General features: G+C 43.0%; 1 protein-coding gene across 3 annotated transcripts in view; it reads right to left on the bottom strand.

The window, feature by feature from the left end:
* Window positions 1-27,089, bottom strand: part of MOB2 (MOB kinase activator 2) — a 227,207-nt gene that overhangs the window by 46,274 nt on the left and 153,844 nt on the right. Inside the window, exon 2 of one of the 3 annotated variants that reach the window (XM_060262033.1) lies at window positions 10,646-10,758. The exons of the other annotated variants lie outside the window; for them this stretch is intronic. Within the exon in view, the coding sequence (XP_060118016.1) occupies window positions 10,646-10,755 (110 nt within the window). The 5' untranslated portion in view covers window positions 10,756-10,758. The remainder of the gene's footprint in view (window positions 1-10,645; window positions 10,759-27,089) is intronic. 3 annotated transcript variants of the gene reach the window in all.

Below are 27,089 nucleotides of genomic sequence, written 5' to 3'. Positions count from 1 at the left end.
TTCAACTTTGAGTACTTTCAGAACTCTTGGATGTATGCCATCCAGACCTGGTGACTTATTAGTTTTTAATTCGTCTATCAGTTGTAGGACCTCCTCTCTCGTCACCTCAATCTGACTCAGGTCTTTCAACACCCCTTCCAAAATTAGCGGTTCTGGAGTGGGCAAACACTTCTCCTCTTCCACAGTGAAGACAGAGGCAAAAAATGCATTCAGCTTCTCAACCGTTTCCCTATCCTCTGTCAGTAATTTTTTTACCTCTTAGTCATCCTTGGGGCCTCACTGCCTCCCTGGCTGGTTTCCTGCTTCTAATGTATTTGAAGACATTTTTATTGTTGGTCTTTATGTTTTTTGCAATATGCTCCTCATAATCCCTTTTTGCCTGCCTGATCACAGTCTTGCATTTGATTTGCCACAGCCTGTGTTCCCTTTTATTAATCTCACTTGGACTAGCTTTCCACTGCTTAAAGGAATCCTTCTTACCTTTTACAGCTTCTGTAACTTTATTTGTTAACCATGCAGGCCTTTTCTTATACCTGTTTGTGCCTTTCCTAACTTGTAATATATATTTTATCTGAGCTTCTAGGATTGTAGTTTTAAATAGCCTCCAAGCTTCCCTAAGGGTTTTGACTGTATTTACCTTTCCTTTCAGTTTCCTCTTCACATGCCTTCTCATCTCAGAGAATTTACCCCTTTTAAAGTTAAACGTGGTTGTGCTGGTCTTTTGGGGCAACTCCCTATTTATACAAATGGTGAAATCAATAATGTTATGGTCACTGCTCCCAAGCGGTGCAATCACTTTGACATCTCTCACCAAGTCTTGGCCATTACTTAGGACCAAATCCAGGATTGCCACACCCCTGATAGGTTCTGTGACCATCTGCTCCACAGCACAGTCATTGAGAGCATCTAGAAACTCAATCTCTTTCTCTCAACCTGAACACATATTGACCCAATCAATCTGCGGGTAGTTAAAATCACCTATTACGACACATTTTTTACGTTTAGCCACTATCTTTTATCCTTCCATCATATTATAATCATCCTCTTTTGATTTGGTGGGCAATAACAAACTCCCATAGTTAAATTTCCCTCTATTTCGACCCAAAGCATTTATAGAAGAGAATCTAATTATTTTACCTCAGTCTTACTCTGACATACAGAGCCACCCCACCTCCAACCCTTCCCTCCCTATCCTTCTGATATAACTTATATCCAGGAATCACCGTGTCCCACTGTTTCTCCTCATTCCACCAAGTTTATGAAATTCCCACAATATCTATGTTTTCCCCCAACACTAAACATTTCAACTTCCCAATTTTACTTCAAACACTTTTAGTTTTTGTATACAAACATCTATAATTTTCCAGGCAAGTTAGGCCCACAACCTTCCTCCTGCTGCCTCGAGACTTTGGCAGACACTCCATACTGTTTGTTACCTCAGTGGACAACTCTGATCCATTACCTGGTAGAAAAGTACCAGCTAACCCTTCATCTCTTTGAGATGAGTCCTCCTGAACCAGAGACATTTCGTCTCCTGTCAGCTTTCCCCCTAGATTCAGTTTAAAAACTGCTCTTCCACCTTTTTGATTTTAAGCGCCAGCAGCCTGGTTCCTTCTGGGGACAAGTGGAGACCATCTCTTTTGTACAGCACCCGCTTGTTCCAGAAAGCATCCCATTGCCTAACAAACTTAAACCCTTCCTCCCTACACCATCGTCTCATCTACACATTGAGACGTCTAATTTGTGCCTGTCTCTCTAGCCCTGCACGTGGAACAGGTAGCACTTCTGAGAAGGCTACCTTGGAGGTCCTGGCCTTAAGTTTCCTACCTAAGAGCCTAATTTTTTCTTCCAGGACCTCACAACTGCATTTCCCCACATTGTTGGTACCAACATGCACCACGACCACTGGCTCCTCCCCAGCACTGTCTATCAGCTTATCTACAACACACGTAATGTCCGCTACCTTCGCAGTAGGCAGGCAAGTCACCATATGGTCAGTACGCAATTTTGCCACCCAGCTGTCTACTTGCCTAAGGATCAAATCAGCAGCTACCAAGACCACCACCCCCCTCCCTGCCCAGGGATGGTTCCTTGGCACAAAAAAATACCCGCTCAACTACTGAAGAAGAAGTCCTGTCTGAGGGTGCATTCCCCTTGTCTTCAGCACGGTGCTCTGTTCCCTCTTGACCCCCATGCTCCCTGGCAGCAACAGGGCTGCCATGTTCAGAGTGGGGTTCATCTAACACGTTTTCAAGAGTCTTCTCCGAGTGCCTGACTGTCTCTGCTTCTCCAGGTCTGCCACCTTGGCCTCAAGGGTATGAACTCGTTCCCTGAGCTCCCTGCATCGAGCACACACCCAAGACTGCTGTTCTGCAGACAGATAGTCATACATGTGACACTCAGGGCAAAACACTGGAAAGCCCCCACCCTCCTGCTGGCATTCTACCTTCATGATAGCTTTTTAAAATATACAGTCCCCCTTTAAATCCTGTTGTGTTTATGTGGCTCTCCTTCTGGAGGGTCTACTTACCTCATTGGGAACACAAGGAAAATAGGGATCCGGGTTCCTGGTCCTTACAGAGCCCCCAGGCTAAGAGCCGCAGGTGAAGAGCTCTTTAGCTCTCGCCCTTTGGCTCGCGCATCTGGCAAGATGTAGCTTAATAATGCAAAGAGAGTGGGGCCTCAGTCTGCCCCAGGAACACAGCCACTCCCAGTCAATCAGCAGCAATCACCCACAGCCCCCTCAAAACAAACAAACAGCAGTTCCCCAGCAACCACACAAATTCAGGAATTTTCAGCAACCACACAAATTCAGAAATTCTCAGCAATCACACAACTCAAATTTCTCAGCAATTTCCCCAGCTGTTTAGAAAGCCAATCCTCATCCTTACAGCCTTCTTATCCGCTCTCTCTCAGAGCTCTCTGAAATGTTGTTTGACAAAACTATACGAGAAAATTATTCTGTCAGTTTCAAAGAGTATGCACCATCAAAATCAGATACCTAAAAACTGATGTAAAATACTACCTTATAATGGTCTTGGCATTACACTTAAAGACAGAAATCAGATTGCGTCATTAGTTAACAGGATTAAAAATCTGAGAGTGGGTGTATAATTTTCCTCTATAAATATTATCCTGTAATGTTAGATCTTGGATTAAAATCATGCATCAAAAAGCATTCAGGGAAAAACTTTCCTTGGGGAGAATCCATATCATGTGGCTCCCTTTCAATATTGCTTGATAAAATGTGGCATTTCATGGTAATCAATAGGCTGGAGTAGACAAACCGGCTGGTGTGTGTGTGTGTGTGCGTGCAGATTTCCATTGCACTGATGGAAGATTTAATCTGGATCCAATCCCCATATCCATCTTTACCTGGCTGTTTTCACAATAAAATTATGAGAATGGTAGCTAAGCTAATGTCTAGAAAAAGATTGTATAGTCATTAAAATTAAAAACTTAATAAATGTCAATCCTCATAAGAGACCTGAATATTTTAAGCAGAAGTCTGGGACAATTGAAATGGTCAGGGCTGGCAAGACTGGAGAAATTGCCACAAGTACCTGCGAGGCTCTTGCATTTTCTAAATTGAGAACCCTTGCCTTTATACAATAGGTATCAGTTCAAGGAGTTAACTTTCCAGCCCTAAATTGTATTTACAATGAGATGAACTTCTCCAACTTGTTCAAATGGGACCAACTTCTAAACTTACTGTGTTTTTCAAAACACAGTTCTAAACAACTCATCTGTTTAAAACCCACCTGCAAAGTAACTCCATGCTATTTTCCCATTCCCAATATAAAATGCAGGTATCTCACATCTGTTGAAATTAATCCATTCTACAATCCAGGGGTGTCAAACTCATTTGTTATGAGGGACAGATCTGACATAAATGAGACCTTGTTGGGCCGGGCCATGTATGTACCTATTTAAGATTAGGTAACAGAAATATAAACTTTAAAAAGGATACAAACACAAATAAAGATTTTTTAAAAACCTTCAAACATGCTTAAAACATTAGCGCTCATTGGTCTTAAAGATGCTTTCTTTGTATTTCTCCCATGGGATCCAGGGAACTGGGCAAAGGAAACTCTGACTCTTTCATTCCTACCACAGGGGACCAGGAGGGGGAGGAGACTTAGCCAATAGCTTGGCTCAGTAGCTCTGCTGTGCAATTGAAAGGGTCTGGTAAAGCAAGCTGCGCTCCCCCCCACCCAAAGGAAGAGAGAGAGAGAAAGGCAACGAGATTTCAATTTGGAGAGATTTCAGACCCTGAACTCTGTCTGCAGACAATAATTTACTTTGTCAAACATTTTCCCGGCTAAGCTATTTTAGTCCAACGGAAATGTGGAAAAAAGAACAGAACAAGCCAAATATAGTTCAGACAGATACTGCCTTTCCCCACAAATCTCCAGCCCGTTTTAAATATGTTTTTTTTTTAAAAAAAAATTTAGATTATCTCTTTTCAAGTACTGTTTACAGAGCAGGTCAAAAGATTAAAGAATATTTTTGCACAGGCGTACAAAAATGTAACTTGATAGTCTTGGGGGACTTCAATGTCCATGTTAATGCTGCAGACTCCATGCAGGCTGTGGACCTGATGCCATCAATGGCAGCACTAGGACTCTCCCAGATTGTATCAGGTCCCATATAACAGACAGCCCACATGCTAGACTTGATCTTTGGCGTAGGGATAAATATGGATCTGGCAGATAAGGACAGAGTGGCGTGGTCAAATAACTTTGCCCTATAGAATGGATGAACATTCCCTGTCTAGGCAATGAGCAGATTCATGCTAGCCTGAGCAGACTTGTGGATTCAACTGGATTCTAGAATGTTCTGTGGGATCCGATGCCTTCTGGTAATTCATTAGATGCGGTGATAGAGGACTGGAATTCCTGTCTCTCTGAAGCCACTGATGAAGTCCCTCTCTGCTCCTGTGCTAAGCTGTCTCCCTGGTATATAATGGAACTCAGGAGAATGAAAAGAGAGCTCAGAGAGCAAGACAGAGTGTGGCAGCGAACTCACAATGAAGAGACAAGAACATCATATGGGACATTTATGAAGACCTATGAGATGGATGTGGATGCTGTGAAGGAGTATTTCACAGCTTCCATAGCTTCTGCAAGCTCAAACTCAGCATAATTATTTATGGTAAATGGATCATTAACTTCTCTTACCAAGAAAAACTTAAAAGTTAGGAAACTGGCTCTTAACTCTGAGGTTTTTGTGAAAAAAGCCTTGTCTCTCTGCCGCAATCTTCTAGCCACTATTGATACAGTAAGTGAACTGTTGGTCCCTTCGCCATCTGGATTCAATTACTGAAACCTTCAATTGGGTTTCTTAAGCTAATGTCAACAGGATTTTAGGTGCTGTTAGGCCTACCATGTGCCTCCTAGACTTGTATCTTTCATGGCTTGCAAAGGCCAGTAGCAAAGGTATATAGGGCCCCTTGGTAGACAAGCTGTCCCTGGTTTCAGGGGTACATCCAGAGAGGTTGAAAGAGGCTGTGGTTATTCTACTTTAAAAAGCCAACTCTGGATCCTACTGACCCAGCTAATTACTGCTCAGTCTTGAATCTTTTGTTTCTGGGTAAGATACCTGAAAGAGTGGTTGCCTAGCAGCTCCAGAGTTTCCTGGATGAAACATCAGCAAGAGATCCATTCCAGTCTGGTTTCTATCCAGGCTATGGGATAGAAACAGTGCTGATTACCTTCATGGATGATCTTCAAAGACAGCTGAATCAAGGTAGGTTGGCACTACTGATATTGTTAGACCCTTCAGAAGTGTTTGATGTAACCAACCATGGTCTTTTGATTCACCGGGGGGGGGGGGGAAGAGAGAGAGAATGTTTAGAGGGAGAATGGAGAAAGAAACGAAGTGTGAGAGACAAAGAGATGCTGTAGGAATTGGACAGAGAGAAAGACAGCAAAAAGAGAATTGGAGACATCAAGCGTTGGGGGGGGGGGAGAAAAGAAGAAATACTGTCACAAGGAACAAGAGAGAGGAAGAATGACAGCAGGTCCTCCTTGGGGGAGGGAGAACAAGACAAAGAGTGGTGGGTGGGGGACAAAGAAAGAGAAAGTGGGAGAGTGCATAACACTTGAAGAGGGAGAATGAGAAAGAGAGACAGAGAACCAAGCAAAGGTGGGGGGAATAAGATAACTGCTCCCACAAGTTCTTTGCATGTCCCTGCTGACACATTTCTAGTTTCTTGGTCATGGAGATACTCTCAGATGATATAAGTAGCATCTGCAAGGATGCCTACACGCACACACCTACAGGGTCTTTTGTCAGTGGGCTTTAAGGCTTTGCACACATCCTAGTTCTGCCACTCTACATCCCCAGTTCTGCTGCAGAAACAGCCAAAGTATTGTCATATAAAGATAAACCAGCCTACACAAGTAAATTTTTCTTCTTTTGCTCCAAATTGCAAGGAAGCTGGGACAATACAATGTAAGGTGGAACTCACGGACAAAATGAATCTAGCACTGCTTTGTTTTTAACAATGGCTATTTTAACACATGAAATAATTATTATGGTTGTTTCCATTCCAATGGTGCCTCCTACAGCACAACAAGCTCTCTTGTACATGCAGAAAGTGCTGTAATGAATGGGTCAGATCAACAGGACTCAACCCTTACAAATACTGGCCAGAAAAGTTTTGCTTCATATACCATTGTGACAACATCCCTATCTTGGCCAGATCTTCTATCATTACTATATTTTACCAGTACAGAGATTCTGGGTGCTGGAAAGGGTAAACCTCAACATATTGACCTTCCACACTTCAGAGATCTTGCACATGTAAGTATGTGGGCTTCTTGCCTAAGCTGCTTGGGAAGAAGCTGTATCAAAGACAAACATTACTGATCCATCATATTCAGAAGCACAATTTAGCCATCAATTATGTGAAATATTAATTTTCATATTACTTTTTCAGCATCCCCACCTCCTACAAAATGGCAGATTGGCGAGGAAAGGAAAATCAATGCAATGGTACAAACAATTAAGAAAATGGTTGGTGCTGCCTGCATATGAATATGTAGGTAATTTACACCAAATTCTTCAAAAGGTGGATGCATTTTGACTAGAAGCCAAGTGCCTACATCCTAACAATCTCATCAAACATCTGGATTATGGCAGCATGAACAGGCCACTGTTCTTCTGATTTTAGTCCCTGAAGAATTCAGCCATCCAACTTACTTCTCTAAAGCCAGACAAGTTAAAAGAATATTAACTCTTAGATACCAAATACAACCTACCTGAGTTTAACAGTACAATCCTAAACAGAGTTATTCCAGTCTAAGCCAATTCATTTCAATGGACTTAAACTGAAGTAACTCTTTTTAGGATTGCACTGTAAGTGACTCAGTGCTTTTCAATTTAGTATCAGCCTTTTTGGTGGTATATTTTTCAGTACCCAACCCCCTATTGTAATTTATTTATTCTTTCTGGTAGTCTATGCTTGTTGTTCCTTGTTTCATCTCCCTTTAGAACTGGCTCAAGGTAAGAGGTATTAGACTCCTGTAGGTTTTTTGTATTCCCAGTCCTGTTGACTGTGAGTAATTACTTGCAAAGAGATTTGGAAAGATTTAATTGGCCACTTCCTTTCTTGCTGGAACCTTTCATGAGCATCTGAATACAAAGAAACCCATTTCAGGTTTCAGTTTTTAATAAGTTCCAATGCTTGTTTGAAAAATCAAAGAAATTAAGAGCCAAATTTCTCTTCAACTTCATCATTTTTCATGCTCAAGGCATATAATCTATTGTTAACGGGAATACATTTAGAAATCAAAATTCCTCACTAAGGTAACTCAAACCACTGATATAGCTCAATTATGTGCTCATATGCATTACACAAATCAAGCATAAGCATATCTGTATGTTCTTATTTTACCTAATTTATTCTGGTCCTGTTTGGCATGCGGAGGGCTATGGGAAGTATATTGAGCACTGAAGCTCAGGCACCAACATCTGGACCTCTTATTCAGCAATTCCCTCGCAGCATTCATTGGGCAAAATCCAAGTTTTCATGTATCTCTCTCCAATTCCAAGATACAGATTTTTTAAAAAATTAAAGGAAAGGTTTCTGATAAAAATTAAAGCAGGATTCTGAAATTCACGATACAGATTTTTTTCTTACCATTTCCTTTCCCTAGATTTAACAGCCATTAGCTATTCATCCACAGTTTCTCACACACAAAAAAATGAGAATGAAAGTCAGTTCCCTCGACTCTATAAAGAGAAAAATTGTCACATCTCTCACACAGTTTCCTATCTGTTTGATAGCAGATCACATAGCATCTGCTTCTCGGAAAGTATTGTTTGCTGTTTTATTCAAAGAGTTAAATATTTGTGTTGTGTAGTATTGTTTTGAAGACATACTAAAACAATATGAGCTAGGGAGCCTGACCCAGACAATGAGGGCATTTGTATTCCACTGGATAATTTAGAACAGAATCCAGAAAAATGATAAAACATCGCCATGCTGACATCACATTTTCCTTCCATGATAATTGCAGCTTGTTTCAAGCAAAAGATGGTAGCCCACGCTGTCAGACAAGCCACAACTCCACCCCAAACAGCAGTCATTATATTTAACTCTCAGTGAGGTGATCAGACTCACGCACCATATCATTAGTATTTTACACACAACCTATGTTGCCATTGCTAATCAGCTAGTTTACAGTTTTCTTCATCAGCCACATGAAAGACAAAGGCCCCTCTCAGTTATAGCAACACTGCCATGACAAATATTTCAAAAAAAGTTACCGTAGTTGTAAGAAACTTTGTTTGACAAATACATTGACTGCACAGATAATGATGAAGTGCAATTCATGTACTTCTCATCTACATCACATTTTGATGGGGAAGGGAACAAAAGAAGGTTATGGAAACATTCAAAATCATTTGCCACATAGAAATTTGCTTTACAAGCCACGGAAAATCCCCAGTATTTATTTGTAACTATTTACACACACATTTTAATAACACTTTCACTGTTGGCAACAGCAGTTTCTTAACTTCTTTTATTTTAAAGACAACAAACAAAAAAGGGACTTAGTTGAAATGGAGGGAGGAAGGAGAATGAGTAGCACTATGCTGAAGTAAAACGTATTTCGAATCAATCCACATCCAAAGGGGCAGTACTTATTTAAAGCAGCAAAAACTCAATTTTATGTATTGAACCCCAAGTAATATTAAAATTCTTTACCAGCTTCAAATAGGGATGCCAGCTTCCAGGTGGGACTTGGGAATCCCCTGGATTAAAGCTCATTTTCAGACTACAGAGGTCAGTTCCCCTGGAGAAAACTTGATGTTTTGAAATCTGGGCTCTGTGGCACTGTATCTCACTGAGCTCCCTGTCCTCCCCAGACTCCATCCCCAAATCTCCAGGAGTTTCCCAACCTGGATCTGACCACTCTACCCTGCTATCCCCATCTGATGGTCAGGTGCGACATGGCAACCCTAGCTTCATATCATATGTGACGTCTAAATGTGTACCTGCTTTTTCTTTCTTTAGTCAACCACAAAACTTCAGTTTAAGATTCTCATTCACATGCTGGACTGATAAATGGCATTTTTATTTATTTATTTAGGGCATCCTTTTCTTATTAGCCAAAACAACAGAAGATCACATTCTAGTTGATGAACTGTTTTAACAATTAGTCTTAAATATTAGAAGTACTAATCAGGCATTGCTAGAATGATAATCTCCTTCAATGTACAGCTACAACTACACTACTGAATGATCCATTTCAGTCTTAAAGAAGAACGTGCATATTAATTAAGCAGGGGTAATTCCTACTGAAAACTGCTCATTTCATGTGCGGTAAATTTTCTCTCATTTAACAATGAGCATGTATACTTTCTAATCAGAAAGCTGCTCCTACTTGACAACTCAGCACTAAGCTATTCTTTGATATAAATTATTACAATATTTTAGCATGCTTTATAAATCTCATCTTCCTGTCTTCACAACATTCCCATGTACAGATTCATACAGCTAAACTCTGTGACTAAAAGGCCACTGCTGAATAAAATGCATCTGTCTGATAAGACATCTGTGAGTCAGATACTTAATCTAACAGCTTGACCCCACATATCTTTCTTCAGAAGTAGGTACCACTGATTTTGGTGAGACATACTCAAAAGTAAATGTCCACAGGACTGCAGGCTTAGTTAAAATAAGCCTCCCTTCACAAGTAGCCACTAACTACATACTTGCCACAAAGCACTGCTTTTCTTAAAACATTTATATCCTGCTTTTCCTCTTGGGAACAGGTATCCTTCTCAGATCAAGTTCAGTTAACATTTAGAACAAAGACACAAGTGTGCACGAAGTCTAAAATGTTCTGCACGTAAGTTGCTCTTTTGACTCTGAATTTCAGATAATGAACAGGGAAGCCAGTGTCCCTCCCACAAGAAGATACTGAGCAAAATCAAGTCACTTAATCATCAAGCTCTTTACTGAAGACCCAGAAGTAGTAAACAAGACCTTAAGTTTCTTGCATAAATCTATTTTCTCAAGGATCCAGTGCTGCAATCCTGTTCTCTCCAAAAAACAACAGCTTTGCCTTTTATCACGCAGCATATGTTCCCCTTCTTCTCTTCCTCCTACCAAGAAATTTTTAAAAGTTACCTTAATACTTTGCCCACAGCCTGCAGAACCATTTTGCAGCTTAATCCAGCTTTGGGGGGTTGGGAAAGTACTGGTCTTTCACCACTGAGGTTACAGTGATCCCCAACCATGGTCAGGAAGAAAAAGAGGGAAAGAGAAGGGAAAAACTGGAAACTGCCAGTACAACCTCTCGTTGCTTTGCCAGATCTCTCTCCTCTTCCCTCCTCAGAAAACTAGTCCAACCACATTCACAGAGTTTACACAGCTTACTTCACTCTACCCTCCCTCCTTCCTTCAGCCAATAAGAAAGCAGCAAAGGCAACAGGAAAAAAAACAGGGCTGGAAAAGACAAACAGCTGCTCCTTTTTTTTTTATAAACCCCAAGCAAAAGCCAAGCCTAAGGAGCCAGTGCCAATAAGGAAGCATTTGAATTGGCCTTTTCAGACTGGCGCCGGCTGTGCAACAGGGACAAGAGAAGTAGTGTGGGGGATAAGCAAACTTCTTTGAAGCACGCTCTTTGCAGTACAGTGTTACTGAGATACCATATGAAAGAAAGCTCTTTTACACTTGAACCTCATCAGCTGTAGAGCACTGAAGAACACAGCATAGCCCAAGTCTTCATGCTTGTTTATTTAAATATTATACACCTTACCTGCAAACCAGAGTGGTTTAAAGCAGCTTACAAGAAACCTGATCCGCAGACAACAAACAATTAAAACTAGAGAAAGAGTTACACAACATTTTGTCCCTGAATATTACACCCTTATACAGAATTATGCCCTCCATTTCAAAAAGGATGTGGACAGAATGGAGTGGGCGCAGACGAGAGTGATGAGGATGATCAGGGGCCTGGAGACCAAGCCCTATGAGAAGAGTATGGAGATGAGGAAGCGCTGGGGGGGGGGGGGGGGACATGGTTGTTCTCTTTAAATATTTGAAATGGCTGAAACTTAGAGGAGAGCAGAGAGCTGGTTCTGTTGGTGGCAGCAGATTGAACTTGCAATAATGGGTTTAAATTATAGGTGGAAAGATACTGGCTGGATATTAGGAGGGAAATTGCAGTAAAAGTAGTTTAGCAGTGTTATTTATTGGCTGCCTAGTGAGATGGTGAGCTCCCCCCACACACATACATACTGGCAGTCATCAAGCAGTGCCTGGATGAATAGTTGCCAGAAATATTTTAGGCTGATCCTGCATTGAGCAAGGGGTTAGACTAATTGGCCTGCATGGTCCCTTTCAATTCTATGATTCTCTGAATTATCAAATGTTTGCCTAAAAATCACAGACTTCTTATGCAAGACACACATTGAGGAGGTCCTCAGCAATGTCTCAAGAAGGCTTTCTACAGGGCCTTCCAGATTGCCAACTGTATTATAAAGCTTCTGTGCTCTTGTGGGTAAGAGACTGAATACTACTGAATGATAAGAGACAATTGCTGTTAGAGGGACATGATCTTAATTTGGGCTGGCATGCTTATCTATGGTATCAAAGACTTGAAGGACATTCCTATTTTAAGAATCATTGGTTCCGTAAATCTTTGTATCATACATGGTTATGGTTAAAAACGAGAATTTACCAGAAAATTCCAAGATGGGTATCCCCAGTGGAAGCATTCACTCATCCAAATCTTTTAAAACGTAACCAGAGTTATAGATATGATGACCTGTTGGGAAAAGATAACCAACTGAAAACCAGAGAAGAGTTAGAAAGCATGGACATTAAAATGAGTTGGTGGTTGAGAATGCAAGTTGAATCTAGGTATGCCAAAGACAAGACGATAGGCTTTAACACAGAGGAACACCCATTTGATAAAATCCTTCTAGGTCCTCAAGAAAAGCTAATCTCCAAATTATATGCATACCTACTACAGATGAAGATGCAAGATGAAGTTGTAAAAGACTGTATGGTCCAACGAGCAAAAAAATTGGGCCATAATATTATGTTAGAAGAATGGGAAAGTTTGTGGAAATTCAATATTAAATTAACCAGGTAACTAACCTTTAAAGAAAATTTGTATAAGATGTTTAACAGATGGTACATGACCTCACAGAAGTTGTGTAAGATGTATACTAATATGTCTAACAAATGTTGGAAATGTGCTAAACAGGTGGGTTCTTTTTATCATATGTGGTGGACATGTGAGATGGTGAAGGACTATTGGAAAATGGTTCACAAATTATTACAGAAGATTATGAAGACACAGATTCAATTCAAAACAGAACTATTTTTATTGAATATATTTCCTGAGGACTACTCCAAAGAGATGAGACATTCGGTGGCGCACATTAGCACAGCAGCCAGGATTCTTTTGGCACAGAGATGGAAACTTCAGGAAACTCCCACGAGAATGGACTTGGTGGGAAAAATTCTTGAAACAGCGGAGTTGGACTACTTATCCCAGCTGTTGGCTGGGAAATCTAAGGAAGAAGCAAGAAGACATTGGTTGAAATTCTATACTTGGTTAGATACTCAAGATCGACCCTTGGCACTTACCGTGAGGGGTCCTTCTCCTAGGAGGAAAGGAGGACATCTTGGGTGCTTTCCCACCGTCCAATCAGGGAGGCAGGAATCAAAACTTCCTCTTCCTGTGGCTGTGGGGAACCACCCATCTTCAGTTCGAGTGACTCCGAGCAGCAGTATAACGTTAACTGTATCTATAAAAATAAAAAACTTCTAACAAGTGAAAACAGCAACAACTATTAGTCTGTCGGTGCCCATAAGGGAGATGGGCGATCGACGAAAGTATAAACTTTATAGATAGGAAAAGTAGGGACCAGGCCTGAAGACCATCAAATGTTGGTAGAGATGTAGTTAGATACAGTGGAGAATTCAGCTGCCCAAGGTAGGGCGATAGATGGGAGGGCAAGATGTCCTCCTTTCCTCCTAGGAGAAGGACCCCTCACGGTAAGTGCCAAGGGTCGTTCTCCCTAGGAGGCGGAGGACATCTTGGGTGCTCCTAGAGCAGTAGGTTACTTAGGGAGGGATCGCCCTACTCAGGCAGTACATGCTGTAAGATTCGTCTACCGAAGGCCGCATCCGCCGACGCGTAAGAGTTCAGCTTGTAGTGTCGAACGAAGGTGGAGATTGACGACCACGTAGCTGCCTTACACACTTCCTCGACTGAGGCGTTCCTGCTGAAGGCTGCGTTAGCGGCTGCGCTTCTGGTCAAGTGTGCTGTGATCCCAGGCGGAACCTCGAGGTGCAAGGCCTTGTAGGCCTCCGCTATGCACTGCTTAATGGCATAACTAATGGCCGACTTGGACATCTTTTGCCCCATTCTGGGTGCAGAGATATTGATGAACATAGAGTCTGACTTACGTAGTGACTCTGTTCTAATCAGGTAGACTTTGATCGCCCTGCGCACGTCCAGGGTGTGCCAGGTTCGTTCCTTGGGGTGTCTGGGATCCGGACAAAAGGATGGTAGGTTGATCTCTTGATTTTGGTGGAATCTGGATGACACCTTTGGTTGGAAGGTAGGATCCGGGTAGAGTACGACCTTGTCCTTGTGGAACACGCATAGCTCCTTCCTAGCAGACAGAGCTCCTAACTCAGAGACCCTTCTGGCCGATGTTATTGCCACCAGGAAAATCGTCTTCATGTGAAGCATCTTTAAGGGCACTTGCATGAGCGGTTCGAAGGGTGGACCTGTTAGGGCGGTCAGCACTGGGTTCAGCCTCCAGGTCGGGAACCGATGAGTCTGCGGTGGGGAGCTTAAGGAAGCCCCTCTAAGGAACCGTCGGATGTGAGGGTGAGACGACAGGGATACACCATCCACCTGCTGAAGTACTGACGACAGTGCCGCGATCTGGCGTTTGAGGGTGGCTGGCTTCAGGCCGGACTGTAGCCCATCCTGAAGGAATTGTAGCACCCTGGGAACAGTAGGGTGTAATGGATCCACACTCTTTCTCCGGCACCACCTGTGGAAGGCTTTCCAAGACATGTTGTAGATCCGCGTCGTGGATTCCTTTCTGGATGCTAGGATGGTATTCGTCACTTCGCTGGTGTACCCTAGGTCTAGTAGCGATCTCCTCTCAACCTCCACGCGGTCAATCTCAGCCATTCTGGGCGGGGGTGCCACACTGGTCCCTGCAGCAGCATGTCCGGCCCGGTTGGTAGGTGGAGGGGTTTCTCCACCGACAACTGCTGGATTGAAGAGAACCAGGGACGCCGAGGCCACCAGGGCGCAACTAAGATGACTTCTGCCCCCAGCGACCTGATCCTTCTGAGAACTTTTGGGATGACCGGGATTGGCGGGAAGGCATACAGGAGACCTTGAGGCCACGGGGATGTTAGGGCGTCTGTGGCCTCCGCCTGACTGTGAAAGTACCTTGTGAAGAACCGGGGCAGCTGGTGATTCTGTGGAGATGCGAAGAGGTCCAGGGTTGGCAGGCCGAAGTGATCCACTATCTGTAGGAATATAGTCCTGTTGAGAGACCACTCCCCTGCCTGGATGCTCTCTCGACTGAGCCAGTCCGCCTGCACGTTGTGCGCCCCCTTGATGTGTTCTGCTCTTATTGACTTCAGATGAAGTTCTGCCCAGCCGAACAGTTTTCCGGCCTCCCTGTAGAGGGAGCTGGACCTGGACCCCCCTTGATTGTTTAGGTAGGCCTTCGCTGCTATGTTATCCGTTCGCACTAGGACGTGTTGGCCTGAGACTTGGTCCTGGAAGTGTAAAAGGGCTAGGCGAACTGCCCGAAGCTCTAGTAGGTTGATTGGGAGGTTCGATTCCCTGGTCGACCACTGGCCCTGTGTTGGGATCTCGTTGAGGGTTGCCCCCCAACCGGAGAGGCTGGCGTCTGAGAACAGTTGCAGCTCCCCCTCTATGAGGAAGACTCTCCCCTGGCGTAAGTTGCTGGCCTTGGTCCACCACCTGAGGCTCTCCTTCACCGCCGGGGGCAGTGAAAGGGATATGGAGCGTCTCTCCATGATGTGTAGTTGGTGGGGGCGAAGGAACATCTGGAGTTGTCTGGTGTGGTGCCGACCCCACTGTAGTGCCTCGAGGTTTGAGATGAGGAGGCCCATGAGTCTTGCTAGAGTCAGTAGTGATGATGATGACGCCTGGATCACCTGTTGTGCCAACGTCATTGTCTTTAAGATCTTGTCCTCTGGGAGAAAGATGGCTTTGAGGTTTGTGTCCACTATCATGCCCAGGTGCTCTAGTCTCTGAGTCGGTCGAAGGTGACTCTTGGCTGTATTGATCAGGAAGCCGTGTCTTTGGAGGCAGTTGACTGTGCTCCGTAAGTCCTGTTCTGCTTTCTCCCTTGACGATGACCTCAGCAACAGGTCGTCGAGGTACGGATGCACGTGTATGCCCCTCTGTCTGAGGTGTGCAATCAGGTTCGCCAACACCTTGGTGAACACCCGTGGAGCCGTTGCAAGCCCGAAGGGTAGAGCTCTGAACTGGTAGTGAGAGCCCTTTACGCAGAAACGCAGGAACTTGCGGTGTGAGGGTAGAATTGGGATATGTAGATAGGCCTCTGTCAGATCCAGCGATGCCATGTAGTCCCTGTGGTTCAGGGCCTCTGTTATGGACTTGATGGATTCCATCCTGAAGTGCCGTAGTTTGATGTTTCTGTTCAGGAATTTTAAGTCCAAGATTGCTCTCCAGTCCCCGTTCCTCTTGGGAACTGTGAAGAAGATGGAGTAGACACCTTGATATTTCTGTTTCGTAGGGACTTGTTCTATGGCCGCTGAGTCCAGAAGGTGGCGTATTGCCTTGAGGGTGATGTCCCTCCGCTCCGGGTTTGAGCGGAGTGGGGAAATGATGAAACGATCTGGGGGTGTACGCCTGAACTCTATCGGGTAGCCCCGGGAGACAATCTCTAGAGTCCAAGAGTCCGCCTGCGATTCCACCCAAGCCTGATGAAAGTGTAGCAGGCGGCCCCCTACTGGGATGTGGTCCCAGTCATGCCTGGTTGGGCTTGGGGCCCTTCTGGAATCTGCCCGATCTATCGGGCTGGTTCCTCTGAAATGGGTTGTGGGGGGGGTTCTTCTGGAAACCCTGCTTAGGTTGGCTCCAGGTTGATTTCTTGTACTCCTGCTTCGGTTTGTGGAAGTTGGATGGGGTCCGAAAGGAATTGGAGCTGAACCCTCGCCTGTCGGTGCGCCTCAGGAATTTAGGCATGGCCTTCTTCTTATCTCGCGTCTCCACGAGGATCTTTTCCAGTGTGTCACCGAATAGCTTCTCACCCTGAAAGGGATATCCTGAAACGATCGACTTGGAATGGACGTCGGCTGGCCAGGCTCTAAGCCAAAGCCCCCTTCTGGCTACCGCGTTAGCTGCCATCGCCCTGGCGGAGAAGGTAAGAGCGTCTAAGGAGGCATCTGCTGAGAACTCAGCCGCCCGCATGAGTCTGCTGGTGCCCTCCAGGGTCCTTCTATCTGCCTCCGGCAAGAGCTGAGACAGACGTCTGATCCACACTATCGCCGCCCTAGAGACTATAGAGTTGGCGGCAGCAGCTTTGATTGCCAGGGCCGTAGCCTCATGGCTCCTCTTCAGGGCCAGGTCAATCTTCCTGTCCCAGTTGTCCCTAATCGACCCCTGGCCATCTTCTGCTAGTAGGCCATGGGACTGTAGAGCTGCCACAGGTGCATCTACTAACGGGACCTGTAGCATGTCATTAGCAAAGGCAGGTAGTTCATAAAGCTTCTTAATAGAGTTGGGAACCTGCCTGCTGGTACTTGGCTTTGCCCATTCGGCTCTTAGCTGGCGCTCAAAGAACTCTGGGAAAGGGAAGATCCTGTTAGAGGATCGGTGCCTAGGGAAGAACTCTGAGTTCCCCTTGGGTTTGTTCCTGGGGTTAGTCAGGGGGTCGGTAGCCTCCTGATCCTCTGGAGACCCTTGGAGGTCCAGTGCGGCCAGCACCTTGGGTAAGAGGGATTGAAACTCCTCTGCCCTGAAGAAGCGTGAGGAGGGTTCTGGTGCAGGCATACCCTCTATCTCCTCGTCCGAGATGAATTCGCCCTCCTCCCTTTCCCCCTCTTCTGATTCATCTGACTGATCCCCATACTGGGATCTCTCTCCCTCTAGGAAGTCACTGACCAGGGAGCCCCTTGCGGCCCTAGAGGGGAGGCCGTGCTCCCTAGGCCTTTTGGGTGAGGGTGATCTGGAGGAAGGGGATGGGCTAGGGTGTCTTGGCCTCTTAAGAGTGGCAGCCTTAACTGCAGCCCCCACAGTCTGTTTAATTGAGTCTAGAAAATCAGCAAATAAAGAAGATCCCATCATGGGTACGTTACCCAAGCCCGTCTGGGGCTGAAAGGTCTGTGCAGCCTCCCGTTGTGGTTGATCTTCGAAGGAATCGAAGTCTCCCGCCTGGAGGTTGGTATCCGAGGATCCCTGTCCCTGGAGGCTGTTATTTTGCTGGTCGCCGTCTTTTCGCGCCCTTTTGCGCTTTTCGAAATGGCCACCGGGGCCAGGGCGGCGCTCTGAGGAGGAGGCCTCCTCAGCTGCCGAAGATGACCAGCGCCGCTTTCTTTCGCTCCTTGGCGTTCTGCCCCTACAGGGCACGTTGCCGGCAGCCGAGGCAAGCCCTGCGGTCATGCCGGCTCCGGAAAGCGGCCTTTCGGCTCCGCGCGCTGCGCTGGTAGCCGAGTCCTCTTCTAGGAAGGCGTCCCTCGCCCTGCGCGCCATCTGCTGGCTTCGGGTGCTGTTGCTGCACTCCGCGCCGCGGCTTGTAACACAGCCCGGGGCCGCCGGCGCGTCGCTCCTCTTCGGTGCGGGGGAAGGAGGGGGGGGAACAGAAGAGGAAGCCAGAATCGGGCTGGAGAAAATTAAAGGCGCAGAGGGGGCTGTAAAGGTTGAAATAAAGGCTGGAGTTAAAGTTGAAGGTAAGGAACAGCTCAAGGAGCAAAGAAGTAAAAGGGGAAAGAGGAAGAAAGGATTCTTTTTTTTTTTTTTTTAAAGGGCAATCAAAGGGATAGAACCTATCCTAAGCACATGCTCTCCCTGTCGAGGCAGGAAAGGAACTGAAGATGGGTGGTTCCCCACAGCCACAGGAAGAGGAAGTTTTGATTCCTGCCTCCCTGATTGGACGGTGGGAAAGCACCCAAGATGTCCTCCGCCTCCTAGGGAGAATCTTAAGATTCTCTGGTGTGAACTTATATCTCCTTTCTCCTGTACTTTGTACTATAAGATTACTTTCGTTGGAAATGTCAAATTAAACAGGTATCTTAACAAGATTTACAATACAAAATACCAAAATGTTGATGATGTAAAGCTAAGAGATAATAATAATAATAATAATAATAATATGTGACAATTTATGTATTTTAAGAAAGTATAGTAGATGCAGACTTGTATTTCATGAAAGTACTTTATATGCATACTAAGATTGATGTGTAACTTTAATTTCTTATCCTCCTTTACCCCTTTTCCCCAATTTCTAGAAAACTAATAAAAGCCTTTAAAAACAAAAGGCCTTCTACAATTCTGGAGGTGCCACTGGGAAAAAAGGGCTTGTGCTGTAACTGGCCTGACAATCAGGAGCCAGTACCGAGGAGATCTAAGGTGATGAGCAGGCTCATAACAGACGAAACAATCTTTAAAGAGCATAAGAACATAAGAGAAGCCATGTTAGATCAGGCCAATGGCCCACCCAGTCCAACATTCTGTGTCACACAGCGGCCAAATACACACACACACACACACACACACTGTGGCTAATAGCCACTGATATTAGGAAGGGAATTGAAAACAAATCAGCCAGTATCATAATGCCCCTGTATAAATCGATGGTGCGGTCTCATTTGGAGTACTGTGTGCAGTTCTGGTCGCTGCACCTCAAAAAGGATATTATAGCATTGGAGAAAGTTCAGAAAAGGGCAACTAGAATGATTAAAGGGCTGGAACACCTTCCCTATGAAGAAAGGTTGAAACGCTTAGGGCTCTTTAGCTTGGAGAAACGTCGACTGAGGGGTGACAAGCTGTCTCCAGATTGTGTGAAAGGTGAAAGCAGCACTTTGATTTGGACACAGAAGCAATACTGGCAGCCAGTGTAGCTGTTTCAAAATGGGAGTAATATGCTTCAACCTACGAGCTTTAGTTCACATGTAAGGCTGTCTGTTCTATACCAATTACTAATTCCAGTTAATCTTCAAGTCCACAAAATGTGTGCGTTGCAACAATCTTTAGAAACATGGCTCAGCATAGTTGAGTCCCTGGAGCTCAGGAAAAGAGAGAAATTTATGCACCAAATGCAGCTGATACGATGCATTTTTATCAACTTCATTGCCTTGATCTTTTTAAAAAGAGGTATAGGATCCAACAGAATCCTTAAGCTCTTTACAGAGCCAGCTAACTTCAGCTCTGCCCACTAATTTGTGTTATTTATAGTCACCCTTTCTCAGCAAGACTCGACAGATTACATAGCATAGGCCAATGAAATCAATAGGATAAGCAATGTAATAGGACTGGGATTACAGAAATATGAAACAAAGCATAAATAGACATATGTTAAACAGTGAAGAAAATGGTATCACATAGGTAGAAAGCAAGGCAGTAAGGGTAAGATAATTCATACAGCCAGGTAATAATATTAACTTTATAAAAAATTCTCCCTGAACAATTCTGTTTTACATAGCTTGTGGAACGACAGAAGCATGGGAATCTTCCTATTTTCTTTGGACAGGCCATTCCACAAGGTGGCAGACATTACAGAGAAAGCATGTATATGGGTAGTTGTTGGTCTTGCCCATTGGCAGGGTGGCACCTCAAAAAAGCCCTGTTCAGATGAGTGAAGCTTTTAATGGAGGACAATAAGAGGAGAGGCCGTGCTGCAAATAAGAAGAACCAAGCCCATGAACGTCCTTGTTTGCGATAGACAATTCCTTGAACTGAACCCCGTAACTGATGAAAAGCTTATGGAGTGACTGCAGAATGAGTATGATGTATGTTCTGCCTAACTCCTGATAATACCTTAGCAGCAGCAAATTGAATCTGAGTATACTTCAAGGGCAAACATTCAGAAGTCTAGTCTTGATGTTATTATGGCATGGTTCCAGGTGACAAGACTGAACAAGTCAAGATAGGTCTTTTTTTTGGTGAAATGAAGTTGGAAGAAAGGAAAAAAAGGAAAAAAATTGGCAGTTGCATTAACTTGCTTCTCCAAGCAGTAACACTGGATCCATTATAACCTCTAGGCCAGGGTGTCAAACTCATTTATTATAAGGGCCAGATCTGACATAAATGAGACCTTGTTGGGCCAGGCCATGTGTGTCATAAAATGTAACGCCAGGTAGCAGAGATATAAACTTTATAAAAGACACAAACACAATGAAAGATTTTTAAAAACTCAAAATAAAACATGCTTTGAAAATCAGCACTCATCAGTCTTAAGTTGCTTTCTTTGTGTCTCTCCTGTGCGAACAAGGGAACTGGACAAAGGAAGCTCTGGCTCTTTCCTTCCTTCCCCAGGGGACCAGTAGGGGGAAGAGCCACAGCCAACAGAAAGAAGAGAGGCTTGGCTCAGTAGCTCTGCTGTGCGACTGAGAGAGCCTGGCAAAGCAAGCTATTCCTCCCTCTCCCCTCCTCCCCAAGTAAGAAGCCTCAGCCAATGGAGAAAACAGAGGTTTTGCTCTGTAGTTCCTATTTAATTGAGAAAGCCTGGCAAAGCAAGCTGTGATGCAGAAGAAAGCAAGAGAGAGGAAGAAGGAAGTAGATGACAGCCAGTTGCTCAGGGGTCTGATAGGAGCCCTCTGGGGGCCTATTTTATCCCCTGGGCCACATGTTTGACACTCCTGCTGTAGGCTCTTAAAGTCAGCAAGGATCAGCTGAACCCCATCAAAAGCGAGAAGAACAGTATCCTTCAGTTTTTCTTACCAGCATTACCTCCATCTTGTCAGAATTCAGTTTCAATTTGCTCGCTGTTAGCCATTATACCACAGCAGCCTGGATGTGGCTTAAAATTTCTAGTGCATTACCAGGATATTTATCAAAAGAATTGGAATGTCATCAGTATATTGATGGCATCTAATTCCAAAACTATAAATGATAAAAAGTGGACTGAACAGTATCTACCAAATTCTCCAGCTTACTGACCAACATCACCTTCGGTCTTTATCGGATTCACACTTAGTTTGTTCTCCATCTGTCTCTGCTGGCTTGTTTAAGCAAACACAGAATTTACTGTCATTGCAGTGATGACAGATTTAAAGTTTCAGACAATCTAATTCAAAGATTTCATGTATAAGTTAAACAACATGGATGGTTGCAAGAACTGAACCCTGTGGAATCTCATAGGTTAGATCTCACACTCCCAATTCATCCTTCACCATGAGTACAACTGGGAGAAAAAACTGAAACCATGTCACTACATTGCCTCTCAATCACACTCTCTTCTCATGATGCTCTATTAAAAGGGTGGTCCACTGCCAAAAATCTCATGTAGAGGGCCCATCACAACCAGAGACTGATCCATGGGTAGCCATGAAGTCCTAACAAGGTCACTTCAGGATTACCATGTCAGACATACTACCATCCAATGTCACTTTCCATTACCATCTTTGAAACTGAGGCACACCAAGGCAGCTGACAGGCACTGCTTTTGTTCAGTCTTCTAGCTCCCTCTTCCTTGAAACAAATATCTTACAAGACAAAAAAGCCAAAGATTTTTCTAAGGAGGGAAGGGGCAGGTAGACTCACCCTTTCTCCTGTAGATATTTTTGCAACCTGAACAGTCAGAGCTGCTGTCTAAATGCTTAAGTCATAACTTTTTGTAGTCTAACACGTCAGATTATATGGGGAATAACCAAAATGATCAAAGTAAACAGGCAACAGTTGTGTCATAATATTGTTAAGAACTTTGATAGGTATCAATGTTGAATATTCCCTCTAAGATTACACATAGTCAAGCATCCACAGGCAATTAAACAAAATGTGTGTACACATTCTCTTGCATGACTCACAAACTTTTATGGAATTACTTCCCATGAATAGGAAGTGCAATTTGATGTTACATCAGTAGCCATGATAAAATATATACAGGCTTATCAAGGAGCATACTTGACCTTCAAAATAAAGTCCATCTGAAACACAGATTGTATTCATCCAAAAAGCTGTGGTACCATTCCAGAAGTTACATGCCAAGTTCTCCAGCACTACAAGGCTTCCATTAAGCATTCAACTGAAGTATGTTCAAATAATCACTACACTCGCCCTTCCTGAAACCACTAATACCCAACACAAATGATACCACAAACACTTAATTTAAGTTATCAGGAAAGCAAGGAAGTGAAGCAGTAGTTGCATTCATCAGCACAAACTGAACAACACATGTCCTCAAGGAAAATTACTATATTTGTACTAGCAATTACTCATTAGCTTACCGCTGGAACAAAAATGGAAAAGGTCCCTCCATACAGCTGAGTTTGCATTTCACCATGAGGTTCTCCCAATTTCAAGCATGCCAGAGAACATCAAGTTGGAAGGGGGGGGGGGGGGGAGAGACAGTTTACTAAAGGATTTTTTCTTGAGGAGAAAAAAAGAAATGTTGGAAAAATGCAATATATAATGTTATCAAAACTTGAAGTTTATTTTACTGATCTGTTATAAAATCCTTCTTTAGAACTAAATTAGCACACAGAACTGTACTATGCCACATTTATAACAAGTGCAAACACTTTCGTTTTCAACAAGTAAAATTGTTTGTCTAACCAAAACTAAAGAGAAAGACAGCTGTAAACTGCTGTCCTCTATGATACTTCATATCATGTGTATCTGAACAGTTGCCGCCCAAGAAGCAGAAAAAATTAAAAGTTCAAAGTAGGGTACACAAATTTTGTGATTAAGAAAATAAAGTGTCATCACACACGTATCAGGGCTATTGGCATATCTGAACACATAATTAAACCATGTAACTTTGAAAATCCCTAACCTGGATACCCCAAGGTAGCCCGAGCCCATCAGATCTTGTGAAGCTAAGAAAAGTAGGCCCTGATTAGTATTTGGATGGGAGACCTCCAAGGAAGTCCAGGGTCATGATACTGGCAATGGCAAACCACATCTGAATGTCTCTTTCTTTGAAAACCCCATGGGGTTGCCATATGTGAGCTGTGACAAAAATAAACAAACCAATCCTAAAAATACTGAACTATTCAATAATGACTCATTGTACACATTATGCCATATTAGCTAGACAAATCAGCCACATTTAAACAACATAGGCTTGAAAATACCTTATACATAGATCTATAGTCTACAAAGGAATTATTTTCAATGCTATAGATTGTCTCATGTTAAAAATATTCATACTACACACTGAGTAACCTTGTTTTAAAAAGTGTTTCACTCATACCAAAACAAAATATTTCATAATGGGGGGGCCTTTAAGTATTCCCCCCAAATTCCCATTTGAACATTAGTCCATTGCAGGAGAAGTTCAGGAAAGCACCTCCTTCTACCCCGAATGTTCCCTTTTTTTTCCCAATCTTCATATCTCTATTTCATACTCTTACGCAATATAAGAAAGCTATATTTTTATAGTCATGGAAGTATAATCAAGATTTTAGACATGTAGTTGTACCTGAATGTATTCATTGGTTTGAAAACAGATAAGTTTAAAGTGCCCTGACAGAAATGCTTCCCATAATATTTGGTGCTTTCTATTCCACTTCATGCTTTTATGATATAGAAATGTTATCTCATTCTTTCAGATGAAGCAAAGGAAATAAACTGAATATATGGTATATCTAATAATGTTGTGCACAGGAGTGCACAGTAGTGAGTTCCAGAACACTTGGGAAAAAATTAAAAATTTTATTTTAAATTGAAAAACAGGACACAAATATTTCAATAAGTAAAATAAAATCTTGCATTCATCTGCCCTTAGAACTGACAAAGGAATACCTTTTCATAGAGGGCACACTTCAGTTGTACAACTTCAGTCCATCTGCAAATTGATGCTCTTGCCAAACCACCAGCAACCACAATACTTCTTAAAATCTAAGACAAGACTAATAGAAAACCATCAACTGATAACCATTTACTATGTCTCTTCCTGAATTTATTTTCAGGTCTATTCTGACACCTTTGTCCTCTTACACTGCCATTCTGGGAGAAATATATCCTTGTTTTAGATTTTGAAAAGTATGCTATTTACTATTTGAAAAAGATCTTCATGGTAACCTAAATCGATATCAGCAATAAAATTCTACCAAAGCCATGCTTCACCAAAGAAGGAAGAAGAACGAACCAGGACATGCAATTCATTTTCTCTTCTAGAACAAGAAATTCAGCTAACCTGTGAAGGAACTCTGCATCACAAAAGCTTCCAAATATTAACGCAGAATGTGAGCCTGGAAAAACAGCACCTATATAGGTGGAATATAAACGTTCTAGCACCCAACAGCGTGATTGAAATGAAGATATCAAAAGTGAAAAGGGGTGGTAGATGATATCTAATTCTATTCACATTAAAAGAACTTCCTTAACAACATAATCAAGTTTCTATGTAAGCAGATGCTGAAATCTGAATTATACGAAGTTATTTCTGAAATATTAATATTTTAAAAATATTAATTCTTTCCCCAATCTACCCGCTCACATTCTGTCACAGAATGTCTCTCTTGAGTTTCACCTCTTTATTTTTTCTTCTGTTATGCTCTGCAGTGGCTGCTGCTATGTCCTTTGGCGGGAAAAGGGTGGCTTGGCCAAGTGACTAGTGACTGAATATTCACTACGAGAAGGGTTCTAAGAGTTGGGAATAATATCAAGCATCAGCAAGAGAGAGAAACTGTGAGCATGAAAACTACCATCTTGCTTCAACAGCATGAAAGCAACCCCAAAGCTGGACTCCAGTAACTTTCAAAGATGAAAATTTCTCTAGACGATAATTTATACAAAGAAAAAAAAGTTCATTTAGCATGAAGTAATGCTATCTGTGAATGTGGAACAAAGTAGGAGTCACATTCACCTTTTATTGCTATCCAGACCAAATGGTCTTCCAATTTATTACACTATTTTGCCATTTAATCCTTTGTATCAGTTTACACTCTTAACCCAAGTATTTCAGCCCACTGTACCCTATCCCCTCATCTGAAGAAGTATGCATGCATACAAAAGCGTACATTCTGAATAAAACTTTGTTGGCCTTAAAGGTGCATCTTGACTCCTACTTTGTTCTACTGCTTCAGACCAACACGGTTGCCCACTTGGATCTATCTGTGAATGTGACAGGCATGTCTAACCCATACACTGAGAGCTTATTTCAGTCCCTTCCCATCAACAATGGCCTATTCAATAATGTGTGAACATAGTAGGAAATGTTAGGGAACAACACTGAGAATTTACAAACCACTTTATTAGCAACTGCAGCTCAATTGGTTCTTTCTGTGGTCATAAAAATACTGTTCAGTAGGCACCACAGAGAATAATTATATCAGGTCTCTGTTTTAAATCACTACTCAGTTTCATAAGAGATGTTCAATTATTGGCTGAGATTCATTCTAATAAACAGAAACAATCCTAAGCATATATAGTATGCCTAAATGCTATTGTTTTCATCTGGATTAAGCACATATTCTGGTCCCATCTATTCAATAAAGTTTTAGGTGTGCCTGTGCTAAGAGGAGATGTCTTGAATCAGACTACTATTTCAGATTTGACCAACCAAAAGCCCCCCAAAAGTGGGATACAGATGCCAAGGCTTTAGTTGTGATGACAGACAGCCAATTTCTCAGCCACAGTATTTGCTTTTAGTAATCATGACTAATACACCCATCTCTCCTACAATAATTTGCCTCATCTCCTTCAATGCATCTAAAAAACACTGAAGTCTATAGAAGGGAACATTTTGCCAACAGAAAAATTACAATTACCAGCTTGGAATCACAGCTGAAAAGGCTTTGAGCCAGGGCTATGACATCCTCCCAGGCTCAGGATGACTCTGATGTAAAGGCTTTGGTGGTATGTGATGGACAGCATTCAGTTACACTCTACACAAGCATCACCACCAATCCCTGATACATGGGTGTGTATGTATGCAAATACCTAGGGAATCCAGCCCTTGAGGAACTGTGGATCTGCTGTGTGAAAACAGAGGAAAGGTGTTGGGGGGAAGAAAGGTGGTCAATTCCTAAGGGTTTAGCCAGAGATAGAAAAAGGGATAGGGATATGTATACGGTTCTAGGGAGGGAAAATGTGGGGACTGAATACACTTACTGTTGTTTTATTAAAAGATGATGTCTGTGAGAGTCCAAAGGGAGATGGAAGAAGTACAAATCACCTCAGAAACCAATGCTGTCCTCCCCAGACACACTAGTAACATCAAGCTACCCAGATGTGTCAATTAACTTTAACCTTGCTGACAATTTTCAGCTAATTTATCAAGCTCTAACCTTTGCTAGTCAATCAGAGGGGATAATTTAGGATTCTGCTGCTGGACTAAGGAGAACCTTTAAGAGGGATCTACAGTTGATTTAATGCAGATCAGCCCCTTAATTTGTCTAGTCTCCAGGTCTAAAGTCCTGAGTA

Source organism: Heteronotia binoei, chromosome 21 (genome assembly GCF_032191835.1).
Source record: "Heteronotia binoei isolate CCM8104 ecotype False Entrance Well chromosome 21, APGP_CSIRO_Hbin_v1, whole genome shotgun sequence".
In the NCBI taxonomy this organism is placed as follows: domain Eukaryota; kingdom Metazoa; phylum Chordata; class Lepidosauria; order Squamata; family Gekkonidae; genus Heteronotia; species Heteronotia binoei.
The sequence above is the reverse complement of the archived record's forward strand: the minus strand, read 5'-3'. Positions and strand labels throughout refer to the sequence as shown.